Source organism: Emiliania huxleyi (assembly GCF_000372725.1).
Source record: "Emiliania huxleyi CCMP1516 unplaced genomic scaffold EMIHUscaffold_840, whole genome shotgun sequence".
Classification (NCBI taxonomy): Eukaryota; Haptophyta; order Isochrysidales; family Noelaerhabdaceae; genus Emiliania; species Emiliania huxleyi.
In genome coordinates, this window is record NW_005195735.1 from 5335 (window position 1) to 16184 (window position 10850).

At 67.4% G+C, this 10850-nt stretch overlaps 6 protein-coding genes across 6 annotated transcripts; 4 read left to right on the plus strand and 2 right to left on the minus strand.

The window, feature by feature from the left end:
• Window positions 1-791: 791 nt before the first annotated feature.
• Window positions 792-1754, minus strand: EMIHUDRAFT_249902 (hypothetical protein; the record flags this gene model as incomplete). Its single annotated transcript, XM_005758685.1, has 2 exons — window positions 792-1394; window positions 1515-1754. 2 exons carry the CDS (start codon window positions 1752-1754, stop codon window positions 792-794), a joined length of 843 nt encoding a protein of 280 aa, XP_005758742.1.
• Window positions 1755-1936: 182 nt separating this feature from the next.
• Window positions 1937-3607, plus strand: EMIHUDRAFT_249903 (hypothetical protein; the record flags this gene model as incomplete). Its single annotated transcript, XM_005758686.1, has 1 exon — window positions 1937-3607. The coding sequence occupies one exon, from the start codon at window positions 1937-1939 to the stop codon at window positions 3605-3607; it is 1671 nt and encodes a 556-aa protein (XP_005758743.1).
• A 2056-nt stretch (window positions 3608-5663) lies between these two features.
• Window positions 5664-6666, plus strand: EMIHUDRAFT_446518 (hypothetical protein). The gene has a single exon (XM_005758687.1). It carries the CDS (start codon window positions 5836-5838, stop codon window positions 6583-6585), a length of 750 nt encoding a protein of 249 aa, XP_005758744.1. The 5' UTR covers window positions 5664-5835; the 3' UTR covers window positions 6586-6666.
• A 195-nt stretch (window positions 6667-6861) lies between these two features.
• EMIHUDRAFT_460124 (hypothetical protein) lies at window positions 6862-9122 on the plus strand (the record flags this gene model as incomplete). The annotated part of the gene is made up of 5 exons (XM_005758688.1): window positions 6862-7293; window positions 7365-7750; window positions 8012-8144; window positions 8337-8617; window positions 9107-9122. The coding sequence occupies exons 1-5, from the start codon at window positions 7207-7209 to the stop codon at window positions 9120-9122; spliced, it is 903 nt and encodes a 300-aa protein (XP_005758745.1). The 5' UTR covers window positions 6862-7206.
• A 98-nt stretch (window positions 9123-9220) lies between these two features.
• Window positions 9221-9945, plus strand: EMIHUDRAFT_249907 (hypothetical protein; the record flags this gene model as incomplete). Its single annotated transcript, XM_005758689.1, has 3 exons — window positions 9221-9307; window positions 9446-9602; window positions 9791-9945. 3 exons carry the CDS (start codon window positions 9221-9223, stop codon window positions 9943-9945), a joined length of 399 nt encoding a protein of 132 aa, XP_005758746.1.
• A 492-nt stretch (window positions 9946-10437) lies between these two features.
• EMIHUDRAFT_249908 (hypothetical protein) lies at window positions 10438-10836 on the minus strand (the record flags this gene model as incomplete). Its single annotated transcript, XM_005758690.1, has 1 exon — window positions 10438-10836. A coding segment is annotated over one exon (399 nt), but the record flags the coding sequence as incomplete, so codon positions are not given.
• Window positions 10837-10850: the final 14 nt, after the last annotated feature.

Below are 10850 nucleotides of genomic sequence, written 5' to 3' on the forward strand. Positions count from 1 at the left end.
CCTGTGGGGGGTGCTGGCATCTCTGTACGACAGCAGCTGTAAGTAGCATGTGTTCCAGTGGCGAGACTTTATGGTCGACACCAAAATCAGTGGTCTCACCGGCGGGCCCTCCTACTGCCAACCGGGAGGTGCGGGGCACGCCAGCCTCTCTTCTACGCCTCTCGTGCCTCGCGGCGCCTCTGCTTCAAGGGGGGAAGATACGGCTCTCGCAGCCCATCATACGCCGCGGCTTCAAGGGCTGCGTACGCTCAAACACGAGCCGAGGGTGGAGGGGGGGCGGCGGCGAAGAGGCGGGAGAGTGGGTCCGTGCGCTCTGCTGCTGGGGGGGTCGGGACCCCCCCCCCAGCAGCAGCGCTCTGCTGCTGGGGGGGTCAGACCCCCCCCCCTAGCAGCAGGGATGGCTTTAGATGTGCAGGGGGGGTACCGAGCAATGTGCGGCCGCTCTGGGCGACGGCTAACACCACACTCCTCCCTAGCTATAAGAAAGCAGTGACCACAGAGCCGTCCACAGAGAGCAGAGAGACCAGAGAGCAGAGACAGTGCGGGTTGCGTGTGCGATCAAAAGAATTCTTGCGGGCCAAGTTACCGTTTTCCTTTGTGACTCTGGCGTCCTTCTCCCATCCCTAGTAATGTTGCGGGGGCATTTTGCGGCCGGCGGACAACGCGAGACTTGCCGCGGTGGTGGTCCGATGGACCGTCGCGCTCCTCAGGCCTGAGCATGTGCACCGCTGCAGGAGGGGTGGGGGGCTTGCCGCATCGCGAGCGGGGCGGCCCTCCCCCTCTCCTCCCCGTCAGTCGTCAGGGGAGCCCCACGTGGCCCATAAGACCACGTAGCTGAAGCAGATGGCCACCCACACCATGCCGGCGACGCCCGAGAAGGTGACGAGCGAGCGCCGGTTGAAGGCGGGAGGCGGGTTCGGCATCTCGAGCACCTTCTTCACCTTGAAGTACCGCTCGCAGCCATGCACGTAGGCGGCCGTCGAGAGGAGCGAGACGAGCAGCCCCGACGAGACGGCCATCCAGCGCCACTCGCGCACCTCGTGGTTGGCGAGCGCGATGGTCGAGATGGCGAGCCCAAACAGAGAGACGGTCGTGCGTATCCACGCGAGGAAGGTGCGCTCGTTTGCTAGGTGGTTGGTCAACCGCGTGAGCTTGAGAACCGACTCCATGTTGGCGTCCAGCCTCTCCGCCGGCGTGAGCTTCGGATTCTTTGGCTCGTCGTGGCGGGGCCGCGCCTGGTACAGGCTGGCGCACTGGTGCGAGTGCGAGGAGCGCTTCTCACCTCCGAGCCTGACCACTGAGCCGTCCCGCTGGGACCACGAGAGGAGGGGCCGTGGCGGTGCGGCGTCGCCGCCGGACACCGCTGCCCCGCCTTCGCCGAGCGCCGCGGAAGCCTGCCGGGGGAGCAGCGGCTCGTTCAGTCCCTGCCCTCTGCACGCATCATCTCGTCCACTGTCGCAGCAGTCGCCGCCGCCGCCGCTGACGTCGCTTCCCGCCCCGTCACCGCTGAGGACGTCGAGCGAGAGGCCGGACGGTAGGCCGGGAGAGAGGGCCACCGCGGCGCCAGTCTCGTCTTCCAGCGTGAACCCTGCACCAGGCCACAGCCCGAGCCGCCATTCGGCCGTGGCCCGCATATCCGCGGTGCTGGTTCCTGGCACGTACCATGCGAGCGTGATTGGGTCCACGCCAGCGCGGCGCAGCGTGAGAGTGCGACGACGCGTCGGCGCTGCTTCCTCGGCTGCTCCACTTGCCATCGCAAACCCACCGACGACGCGAGGGTGAATTTAGCCCGCCGAACGCCCGCCGCATTTCAGAGAGAATCTGCTTTTCAACCCCCTGCTCGCTGCCCTCCGGACGCGGGGACTTTTAAACCTTTCCTTCGCCAGCACCTTTCCCCGATCCTTCGACTGCTTCAAACATCATCAGCCCGCGAAAGATGGAGATGAAGCCCCGATCGCGCGACATCTGGGTCGCGGTCGGCGTGGTCTCGGCGCCGTCGCACATTCGCCACCGCACCGTGTTGCGTTCGTGGCTCTCGCTCCCCGACAGCGACGCCGCGACTCTCAGCCTGTTTGCTGTTCGCTCGGGCGGCGCTCCGCAACGCGTGAGCGAGTCTCTTATAGCCGAGCAGCGCGAGCATGAAGACATGCTTCTGCTCCCCACCGTCGCCTGGGACGAGACACGGCTGCGTGGGACCGTGCTGACGCTTGCAGCGTGGCTCGAGCACGCTGCGACGCACCTCAGAGCGCGGTTTGTGGCCAAAGTGGACGACGATCTATACCTCCATGCGCCGCGGCTAGCCAGCATGCTGCGTGCATTGCGACCCTTGGGCGACCACTCCTACTTGGGCGCGCTGGCTTGGCACGGGTGGCGGCCTGCGCTCTGGGACGCGTGCGGCTTCGGCTGGACCGCCACCCTCTCCTCCTCGAACCTCAAGAGGGAGGGCTGCGATAAGGCACAGGCCGAGGTTGCCGGGCCCTTCCCCTTTGCCATTGGCTACCTGGTCGTGCTCTCCGCGCCACTGGTCGCCGCGGCGGTGGCCTCGCCCGCGTATGCAGCCGAGCTGGCACGCCTGCGCGCCTTTCGGCCAGCGAGAAGGGAGCTTGGCATCAACGAGGACGTGTGGCTCGGCTCATTTCTCCACCGCCACCTGCACAGCTTACCGATTGCCTTTGTCGACCTGAGCTCCTTTGAGGGCATCGTCGACCTTGGTCGCGGCCGACGTCGAGCGCCGGACCTGATGATTCCACGCTCGGCCGTGGCGGTACACGTCAAGTCTAAAGAGGTTGGCGCCTTCCTCGCCGTCCACGACCTGTTCACGCAGCGAAACGGCTCTGCCGAGCGCTGCCAGCCCCGCCAGCCTCGCCTCTCCTGCGGTACTGGCTGCCCCAAGATTTCCGTCAATGCGTATACCATCTCCTCCGACCTCGGGCGCATCGCGGCGGCCGAGATCACGCCCAGCTCTTGCCAACCGGAGGGCAGCGCCAATGGGAACGCCAGCTCTGTCTTTTGCCGCGTGTGGCTGGAACCGGGCGGTCGCCCCGCGTACAGCGTCGCCCTTCAGCGGTTTGTGCAGTGCGGCAGGGGCGCTGGCTGCAAGGAGCCCAGTCGATGGGCGTCTCCAGGCGAGCGCCACCGCGTGCGGTGCTGCTCGGACTCGCCCCTGCCAGGCTGGCCTGTGCGCGCCGGTTGCTCGGTGTGGGCCGAGTCAGACGGGCCGCTGCTGGGCGGCTGCCACCTCGACAAGACGTTCGAGGAGGCGGCTTCCATCTGCAGGGGGGCGGGCGCGCGGCTCTGCTCTGCCGACGAGCTGCGCGGCGGCTGCGCTCGAGGCACTGGCTGCCACGGCGACCGCCACCTCGCCTGGTCGGGCGACCGCTTCCCCGCCGCCGATCCGCCGCTGCAACTTCCGCCGTGCTCCGTCGCCTCGGTTGCTCCAGTCGACCTGGCGCCGCTGGTTAGGACGGACGCGATGCTGCAGCGCGTCCTCGGCATGTTCCCCGATCGCGGAGCCGGCTGGGGCCCCGCGCCCGCCCAGACAGAGCGCCCCGCCCACTACGTCCATCACGACGCAAGCCTCGTGCTGAAGAGCCCGTGGTCGTCTTGAGCGGTCATGTGATGAGGCTCAAATGGGTGAGCCCGCAGAGTGTTTATCTTGGCCTCGATCATTGTCTCGCAACCTGGCTGTCTGAATGGCCCCAGCCGACCCGCTCGTGTGAACCAAAGCCACCCCCTCTTCGTAGACCCCAGTCACACCCACAAAGAACCCTGCACAAAGATCCATCTCACAGTAGAGAGGTGTCCGTTTTTATTTATTTATTTATTTAGACCCACACACACACACACACACGCACACACGCACACACACACACACACACACACACACACACACACACACACACACACACACACACACACACACACACACACACACACACACACACACACACACACACACACACACACACACACACCGCTCACCCACGCGCAACGGGCCTTGCACTTTGAATGCCGTGGGGCTCCTGTCGTTAGACGTGGAGACGCGAGGGTTGCCCCCCCCCTTGCCCCACCACCTCGTGTGTGTGGAGAAGTTTACCTTACCTTACCCGTTACCTTAGACCCCAGTCTGAGGGGTCCTGATTCCAAAGCCGCTCCCAGCCGCACCCGCCAAGCACCTGCCGCCTCCACCTCCGCCTTCAATCTCAATGTCCCACCCCCCTGCGCGCGGGCCTTCTAGGCCCGCGGGTAGGTCTCCCCCCATCCCCACAGGGCCTCCAGGGCTCGCACCTCAACCTCTCATAGACCAGCGCAAAGCGCCGTAGGACGTATTTTCTTCTCAATAACAAGGTCTGTGAATCTCACCCCATCCCCAGGGCCTCCAGGGCTCGCACCTCAACCTCTAAAGAAAGAAAGAAAACAGACAACCCAAGGGAGGGATGGGACCTCAACCTCTCACAGACCAGCGCATGCGCCAGCATGTATTTTCTTGTCAATAACAAGGCTGTGAAACTCTGTGCGGGGCGATTTCGGGGCCTCGGTCTCGCCCCTGGGTTCCGGCTCCTACCCAGATAGGGGGTCTGTTGGGACTGGCTGGCCCCTCCCAGATAGGTAGGTAGGTTGGTCTTGTTTGGCCCAAAAGGGCCGTGCAATAGGTAGGTACCCCCTATTTTCATCTTTTTTCGCTTCGCTGCGCGGCCTGGGGATAGGCGATAGCAGACCCCCTATCCGGGTAGGAGCCGGAACCCTGGCGGCATGCTGCAAAACTGGACTGCCACACTTCCCGACGAAGCGCACGCCGCCGTGCTGGAGCTCGTGGAGCGCAACCCAACACCCGCGGCTCTCGAGGCGCTGCTCACCTGCGCAAAGCTGCTCTCCAACGTGGCGCAAGATCCAGCCAAGTACGGGTGTCTGCCCTGCAAGTCACGGGTGCTGCAGGAGCGTCTTCTCTCCCGCGACGGCGGCGAGGCTGCCGTGATCGCGCTGGGCTTCGACGCCGATCTCGGAGCAGGCAGCTTCATCTGGACGGCGCCGGCGGAGCCGCGCGAGGTGGCCTGCCGCGCCGCCGCCATCCGAGCCGCTCACGACATCTGCGTCGCTGTTCGTGAGGAGGTGGTGGCGGTTGGCAACGCAAACGCGCCGCGCCGAGCCCAGGACGCCATTCCGCTATGCTGCACCTACGTGAGCAACTGTTTGGCGAGCGACGAAGCGCGATTTCGCCGCATCGGCGCGGCCAACAAGGCGCTCTGCGGCCGCCTGCTGGCCGCTTCCGGCGGCGGGATGCTGCTGCGCGCCGTCGGCTTTGCCCCCGAGCCGGTCTCGAGCCCGATTGCGTTTGTGTGCACGCACGACGCACCGACGCTGCGACTTGTGCTGGCCACGTTGAACAACGCGCCAGCCATCTGGCAGGCCCTCGCCGACGAATTCGCCGCCGCCTCCGCCAGCAGCTCGGCGGGCCTCTCCCCGCCGCCAGTCCGACAGTCGTCCGCCGCGCCAGGCCCAATGCAGGGCGTGTGGGGCGCCACGTTCATCGCGCTCGAGGCGCCGCACGGCGGCGGCGACAAGGTGCTCCTGCCGCCCTCTGCCCTCGAGGCGATTGGCGTGTTGACCGAGGCGAGGCATGGCACGCCGCAGCTGCCAAACCCGCTGTGCCTGAGGGTGGAGTGCGGCGACGGACGCGGCACACTTGGCCATGGTCAACCTCGGAGAGCAGCGGGGCGAGGACAAGGAGGGGGCGGCCGGCTTGCAGGGCTGCTGGAGTTCACCGCTGCTGAAGGGCACGTTGCGCTGCCCCGTTGGCTGCTACAGGCGGTTGGCGCCCAGGAGGGCGTGCCGCTCATGTTGTCCAGCGTCGACGTGCCCCGTGCCTCGTTGGTGCGGCTGCGGCCGGCGCGCACGCGCTTCTACGAGGAGGCTGAAGACCAGCAGAGCTTGCTGCAGGCGGGGCTGCACGGTGTGTACACAGTGCTGTGCTGCGGCGAGACGATTCGAATCGCGAATTGCGGCGAAGAGTTCGAGCTGTTGGTGAGCGAGGTTTGCACGGGCATCCCGCCGACGCCGGTCGAGGCCGTTTGCATCGTTGACGTGGAGGCGCTGGAGGTGGACATGGGCGAGAGCCTCGAGGGCGAGGAGGAGCGCATCGCTCAAGAGAGGAGAGCTGAAGAGACAGCGCGGGCAGCGCAGGCGGCGGCGCAGGCGGCGGCGGCGCAGGCGGCGGCGCAGGCGGCGGCAGCGGAGGCAGAGGCGGCACGCGCGGCGGCGGCGGCGGGGGCGCATCAGGCAGAGCTCGCTGCGTGGCTTCCGGCGGAGCCGCAAGCGGCCGCCCGCGGCACCGTTCGCGTGTTGGTGCGGCTGCCCACCACGCGGATCTCGCGTCGCTTCGGGAGCGGCGCCACGCTGCAGCAGGTGAGGACTTGGGTAGAGTCGGCGCTGCCCGAAACGCTGCACGGCGCGCTGGGCGACCGCTTCGAGCTGGTGAGCACGCACCCGCGCTACGTGTCGCGCGCCGGCGAGGGGGGCGAGACGACGCTTGAAATGGCGGGGCTCGACGGAGAGCAGGCCATGCTCAATCTGCGCTTGCTCGAGTAGCGGGCGGCTGCAGTGCTACAGGTTACAGGTTGGACGAGAGGCTTGGGGTAGATTTTCTTTTATTAAAAAACTTCAGAAAAGAATATAAATAAACAACTCTGTCTCACAGCAGACAGGCTCGACACAGGTGAAAAGAATTGCAACGCCGCCACCTCTGCCCGCGCCGCCCCGCATATGCGCCGTATCAAGGACGCCAAGGACCGCATTCGAGAACAGCTCCAGACAACACTCGGAGATGGCTCGCTCAACATCGAGTTTACGATAAAGGAGAAGAATCGGCGCATCCTCGCTCTGGAAGGTGAGAAGCGGCGGCTGGCGACCGAGGCGGCTCAGACGATCGAGCGGCTGCGGGCGTCACTCCGAGCGTCCGAGGCGCACCGCAAGCTGCTCGAGGCTGGGGGTGGCCAGTCCGCCTCACATCGAGACGACGAGTGGGCGTCCTTGCGAGAGTCGCGAGACGCTGAGGCGGCCGCTGCCCGGCTGCTGCAACAGCAGCTCGACTCGCTGTCGTCAGCCGCGCAGAGCAGCGCCGCAGCTGAGCAGAGCAGCGCCGCCGAAGCGCAGAGGCTCAAGGAGGAGAAGTGGCAGCTGGAGCAAGCAAAGCAGCGGCTGGAGCAGCAGATGTCGCAGTTGGAGCAGCAGGCGTTGGGGCGGGAGTCGGTGGCGCAGCAGCAGCAGCAGCGGCAGTGGCAGCAGCAGGAGATGGAGGCACGCGCAGCGGAGGCCCAACGCGCGTGCGCCAGCGAATAGCTTTGTGTGACCTGTCACTGCGCTGCTAGGCGCGGCTCGCGGCGGAGACGGCGGAGAGGGCGAGGCTTGCGGCAGAGGCGGAGCGGCTCGCCGCGGACAAGGCGTCCCTCGAGGGCAAGCTGTCTGCCCTCGAGGCCGCCGCGGCAGCTGCCTCTACCTCGGCCTCCGCCACCTCGGCCTCCTCCGCGGCGGTGGTGGCGCAGCAGGAGCAGCAGCTGGCGCAGCAGGAGCAGAAGCTGGCGCAGCAGGCAGACGAGTGGGGGGTCGCGAAGGCGCGGGCGGTGGCGCAGCTTCGGCAGCTGCAGGCCGAGAAGCAGCAGCTGGCGGGCGAGAAGGCGGACCTGCTCGCTGCGCGCGACCGCGAAGCGCGGCGCGCCGACGCGTCCGAGGCGCGTGTGGAGCTGCTCGAGGGCAGGCTGGCCGCACCCGAGACCTAGGTAGATGCGGAGTGCGGGTCCGCGTGTGAGTACCGCGTGTGCAGTTACCACTCCAGCCGGCACGGATGCTGCGCGCGTCCGACTGCTCCTCCATCGTATTCGCATCGTACTCGCGCATTCGCCTCTGAGCAGCCCTCGTCCCGACCCCGCGGGTCCGCAAGCAGTGGACGCCACTGCACTCGCCCTGCCCAGTCGCTGCCTGCGGAGCCTGCCTCGGACCCGCTGCACTCATACTCTAGGCTGGCCGACCTCGAGGCGGCCGCACGCGCAGACGCAGCCATTCGCCGCGCCGAGGCCGAGCAGCTCCGCACCCAGCGGCTGCCGGACCCGGCCGGCCCTCTCCCGTGCGCCACTGAGGCGTTGCGCGCAGAAGTGGACAAGGCGAGGCGGGCGGAGGAGACTGCGGCGGCGGCGGAGAGCGCAGCGGCGGCGAGGGCGGCGGCGGAGAGCGCGGCGGCTGCGAGGGCGGCGGAGGAGCGCGCGGTGGCGGTGAGGCGGGCGGAGGAGAGCGCGGCGGCGGCGAGGGCAGCGGAGGGGCGGCGGGAAGATGCTGTTGCGGCGCAGAGCGATGCAGAGGAGGCGCAGAGGGCGGCGGAGGAGGCGCGAAGGGCGGCGGAGGAGGCGCGGAGGGCGGCGGAGGAGGCGCATCACGCCCGCGAGTCGGCGCTGGAGGAAGAGGTGGCGACGCTCTGCCGAGACAAGGAGGCGCTGGCCAGCGAGAAGGAGCGGCTGGCGGCGTTGCTGGCGAGGGCGGAGGCGTGCATCGGGGAGGCGGCGCCGCCGACAGACGTGGCGTGTGATCGCTGCCCCGAGCTGCAGGCGGCGGCAGAGGAGCGGCTGGCTCCGTGCGAGCGCTGTCCGGAGCTGGACGAGTCCGTCGCGGCTTTGCGCGAGAGGGGGGAGGCGGCGCAGGCGCAGGTGGTGGCGATGGCGCAGCGGCTGAGGGAGGAGGAGGAGACGGTGGCGGCATTGCGGGCGGAGGCGGCGGCGCGCAGCAGCGCGGAGGCGGGCGCGCTGACGACGGGCGAGGCGGGCGGAGGGGCGGGGTCGAGCGGAGGGGAGCATGGCGAGGCTGCAGAGGAGGAGCTCGCTTCTCTCGCCGGTGCACCTCCCTCTGCCCCCCACGTCCCCCCACGGACCCACTCCTCTCTCCTCTCTCCTCCGCCCGTCCGCCCTCCCGCTCGCCGACGCCGCGCCACCCGCCCATCCACCACCCTCGCCGCCACCGGCTGAGCTGCCCAAGCCGCCTGTCCGCATTCCGCCCTCCTACCCGCCGCCCGCTCATTGCCGCCCGCTAGCGCCTCCCGCGCCGCGCTGCAGGCGAGCTCGCGCAGGAGCTGGCCGCGCTGAAGCTGTCGCACGCCAAGCAGATGCGGGCCGCGCAGGCGGAGCTTCGCAAGGCGCTAGGTGGTGGCGGCGGCGGCGGCGGCGGCGGCGACGGCGCGGCGATGCGCGTGTTGCACGAGCGGGAGGTGCAGCGGCTGCAGCTCGAGATTCGGCGGCTGCAGTCGTCGGACGAGCGGCAAACGGAGTCGGTGGAGAGTCAGTCGCTGCAGGACATCCACGGCTCGCTCCTCCTGCTCCTGCAGGCGCCGGGCAGCGGCTTGACACTTCTGAGAGACTCCGGTTTAGACGCTCCACGGCCAAAGACACCTCCTCGCCCCGCCTCGCAGGACATGCGCTCGCTCTCGCCTGTTGAACCGCCGCCTCCGGCACCGGCGCCGGCCAGCCGCAGCGCCAGCGACGGCCTCGACCCGATGGGGGAGCGTGGCGGGTCGTTCGGAGCCACGCGAGCACCGAGGATGTGTCCTGATGTTGCAGCCTTCTCTGGTAGGAGCTGGCGGCGATCCGCGAGGCGATCGAGCAGCTCCGTGTCACGAGGAGCGCGCCCCCCGGAGAGAGAGGGAGGAGGGGCTCGGGCGCGCCTCCGAGTATTCAGCATTGCTGCGAATAGGAGGCACCTCGAGGAACACCTTCGCGGCGCCGCAGCGCCTAGCTGGCTGCTTCGCGGCTACCAGAGCTACCGCCTCCTGAGCGACTCGTGTATGCCATCACCGGCACCGCGGCGCGCACCGGTGGCTCGCTCGGCGTCGCTGCCAGTCTCACAGCCAGCCAGGCTCCCTTCGTCGCGGCTCTACGGCGCAAGGACAAGCGCAACGCAGCTCTTTGGTAGCTCGCCTGGCTCTGCTCGCGACCTGGCTGCCGGTTGAGGGATTTGTGTGCCTCTTTTCTCTTTTCATAGAAGCGTACACCCCACAATTGCACAAAGGAGGGCGCATGATTCTCACGTCGACGTATACGGCGCTCAGGGGAAGGGCAGCCAGACCCTGCACGCCCTTCGAGGTACGACTTTAGGAGGTCTACAGAGGAGGTACTCACTACTGCGAGTTTCCGAGTACTGTCTGTAGCTGCGCGTCGCTTCGAACCATATATCCGCTCATTGCACACGCAACTAGCCGTGACCCGTGTCGCACTCCTCGTTGGATCTTGGTCAAAGGCCGGCGCTGACTCTCTACGGCGATAAAGATCCCGTGGGGACGCAGAGCAGTCTGCGTCTGATGAGGAAGGCGCACCAGTCGGTAGATGAGGACAAGTTCTGCCGCAGGTTGTCACGCACGGCAGATGTCTACGCACAAGGACGTCATTGGTGCTCCATTCGATCCGATTACCCTGCCATTCCTTGTCCCTCTCTCTCTGCCACGAGAGCCGACGGCCGATGCTCCCCAACACCTTCTACATTGAGTGTGCCATCGTTGACAAAGTGCGCGCCGTCACGAATCACCATCTTCCCCCGCACAGTCAGATGGCCGTTGTTGTGAAAGCGGTCTGTGATCAGGCTGTGCGTCACGTTGCCTGTGGCATGGCTGCTTGCGCGGACGTGGAGCGACTCTTCGTGGCCGAGCCCCTCGAGCGGAATGTTGGCATTGTCGGGGTACTCGAAGTCGCCACCGCCATAGGAATGAAAGCGAGCCACGAGGCTGCGAGCCTCGTCGTGGGACCGCGCCTCTTCCGGTGTCGCCAGCGGCAGCGTGAGCGGCAGGAGCGTCAGCAGCGAGAGCAAGCACTCGGCCATAAAAC

Bases quoted from the DNA above. Each gene is read 5' to 3' on its own strand.
- EMIHUDRAFT_446518 (XM_005758687.1), top strand. From the start codon at position 5,836: ATGTTGTCCAGCGTCGACGTGCCCCGTGCCTCGTTGGTGCGGCTGCGG.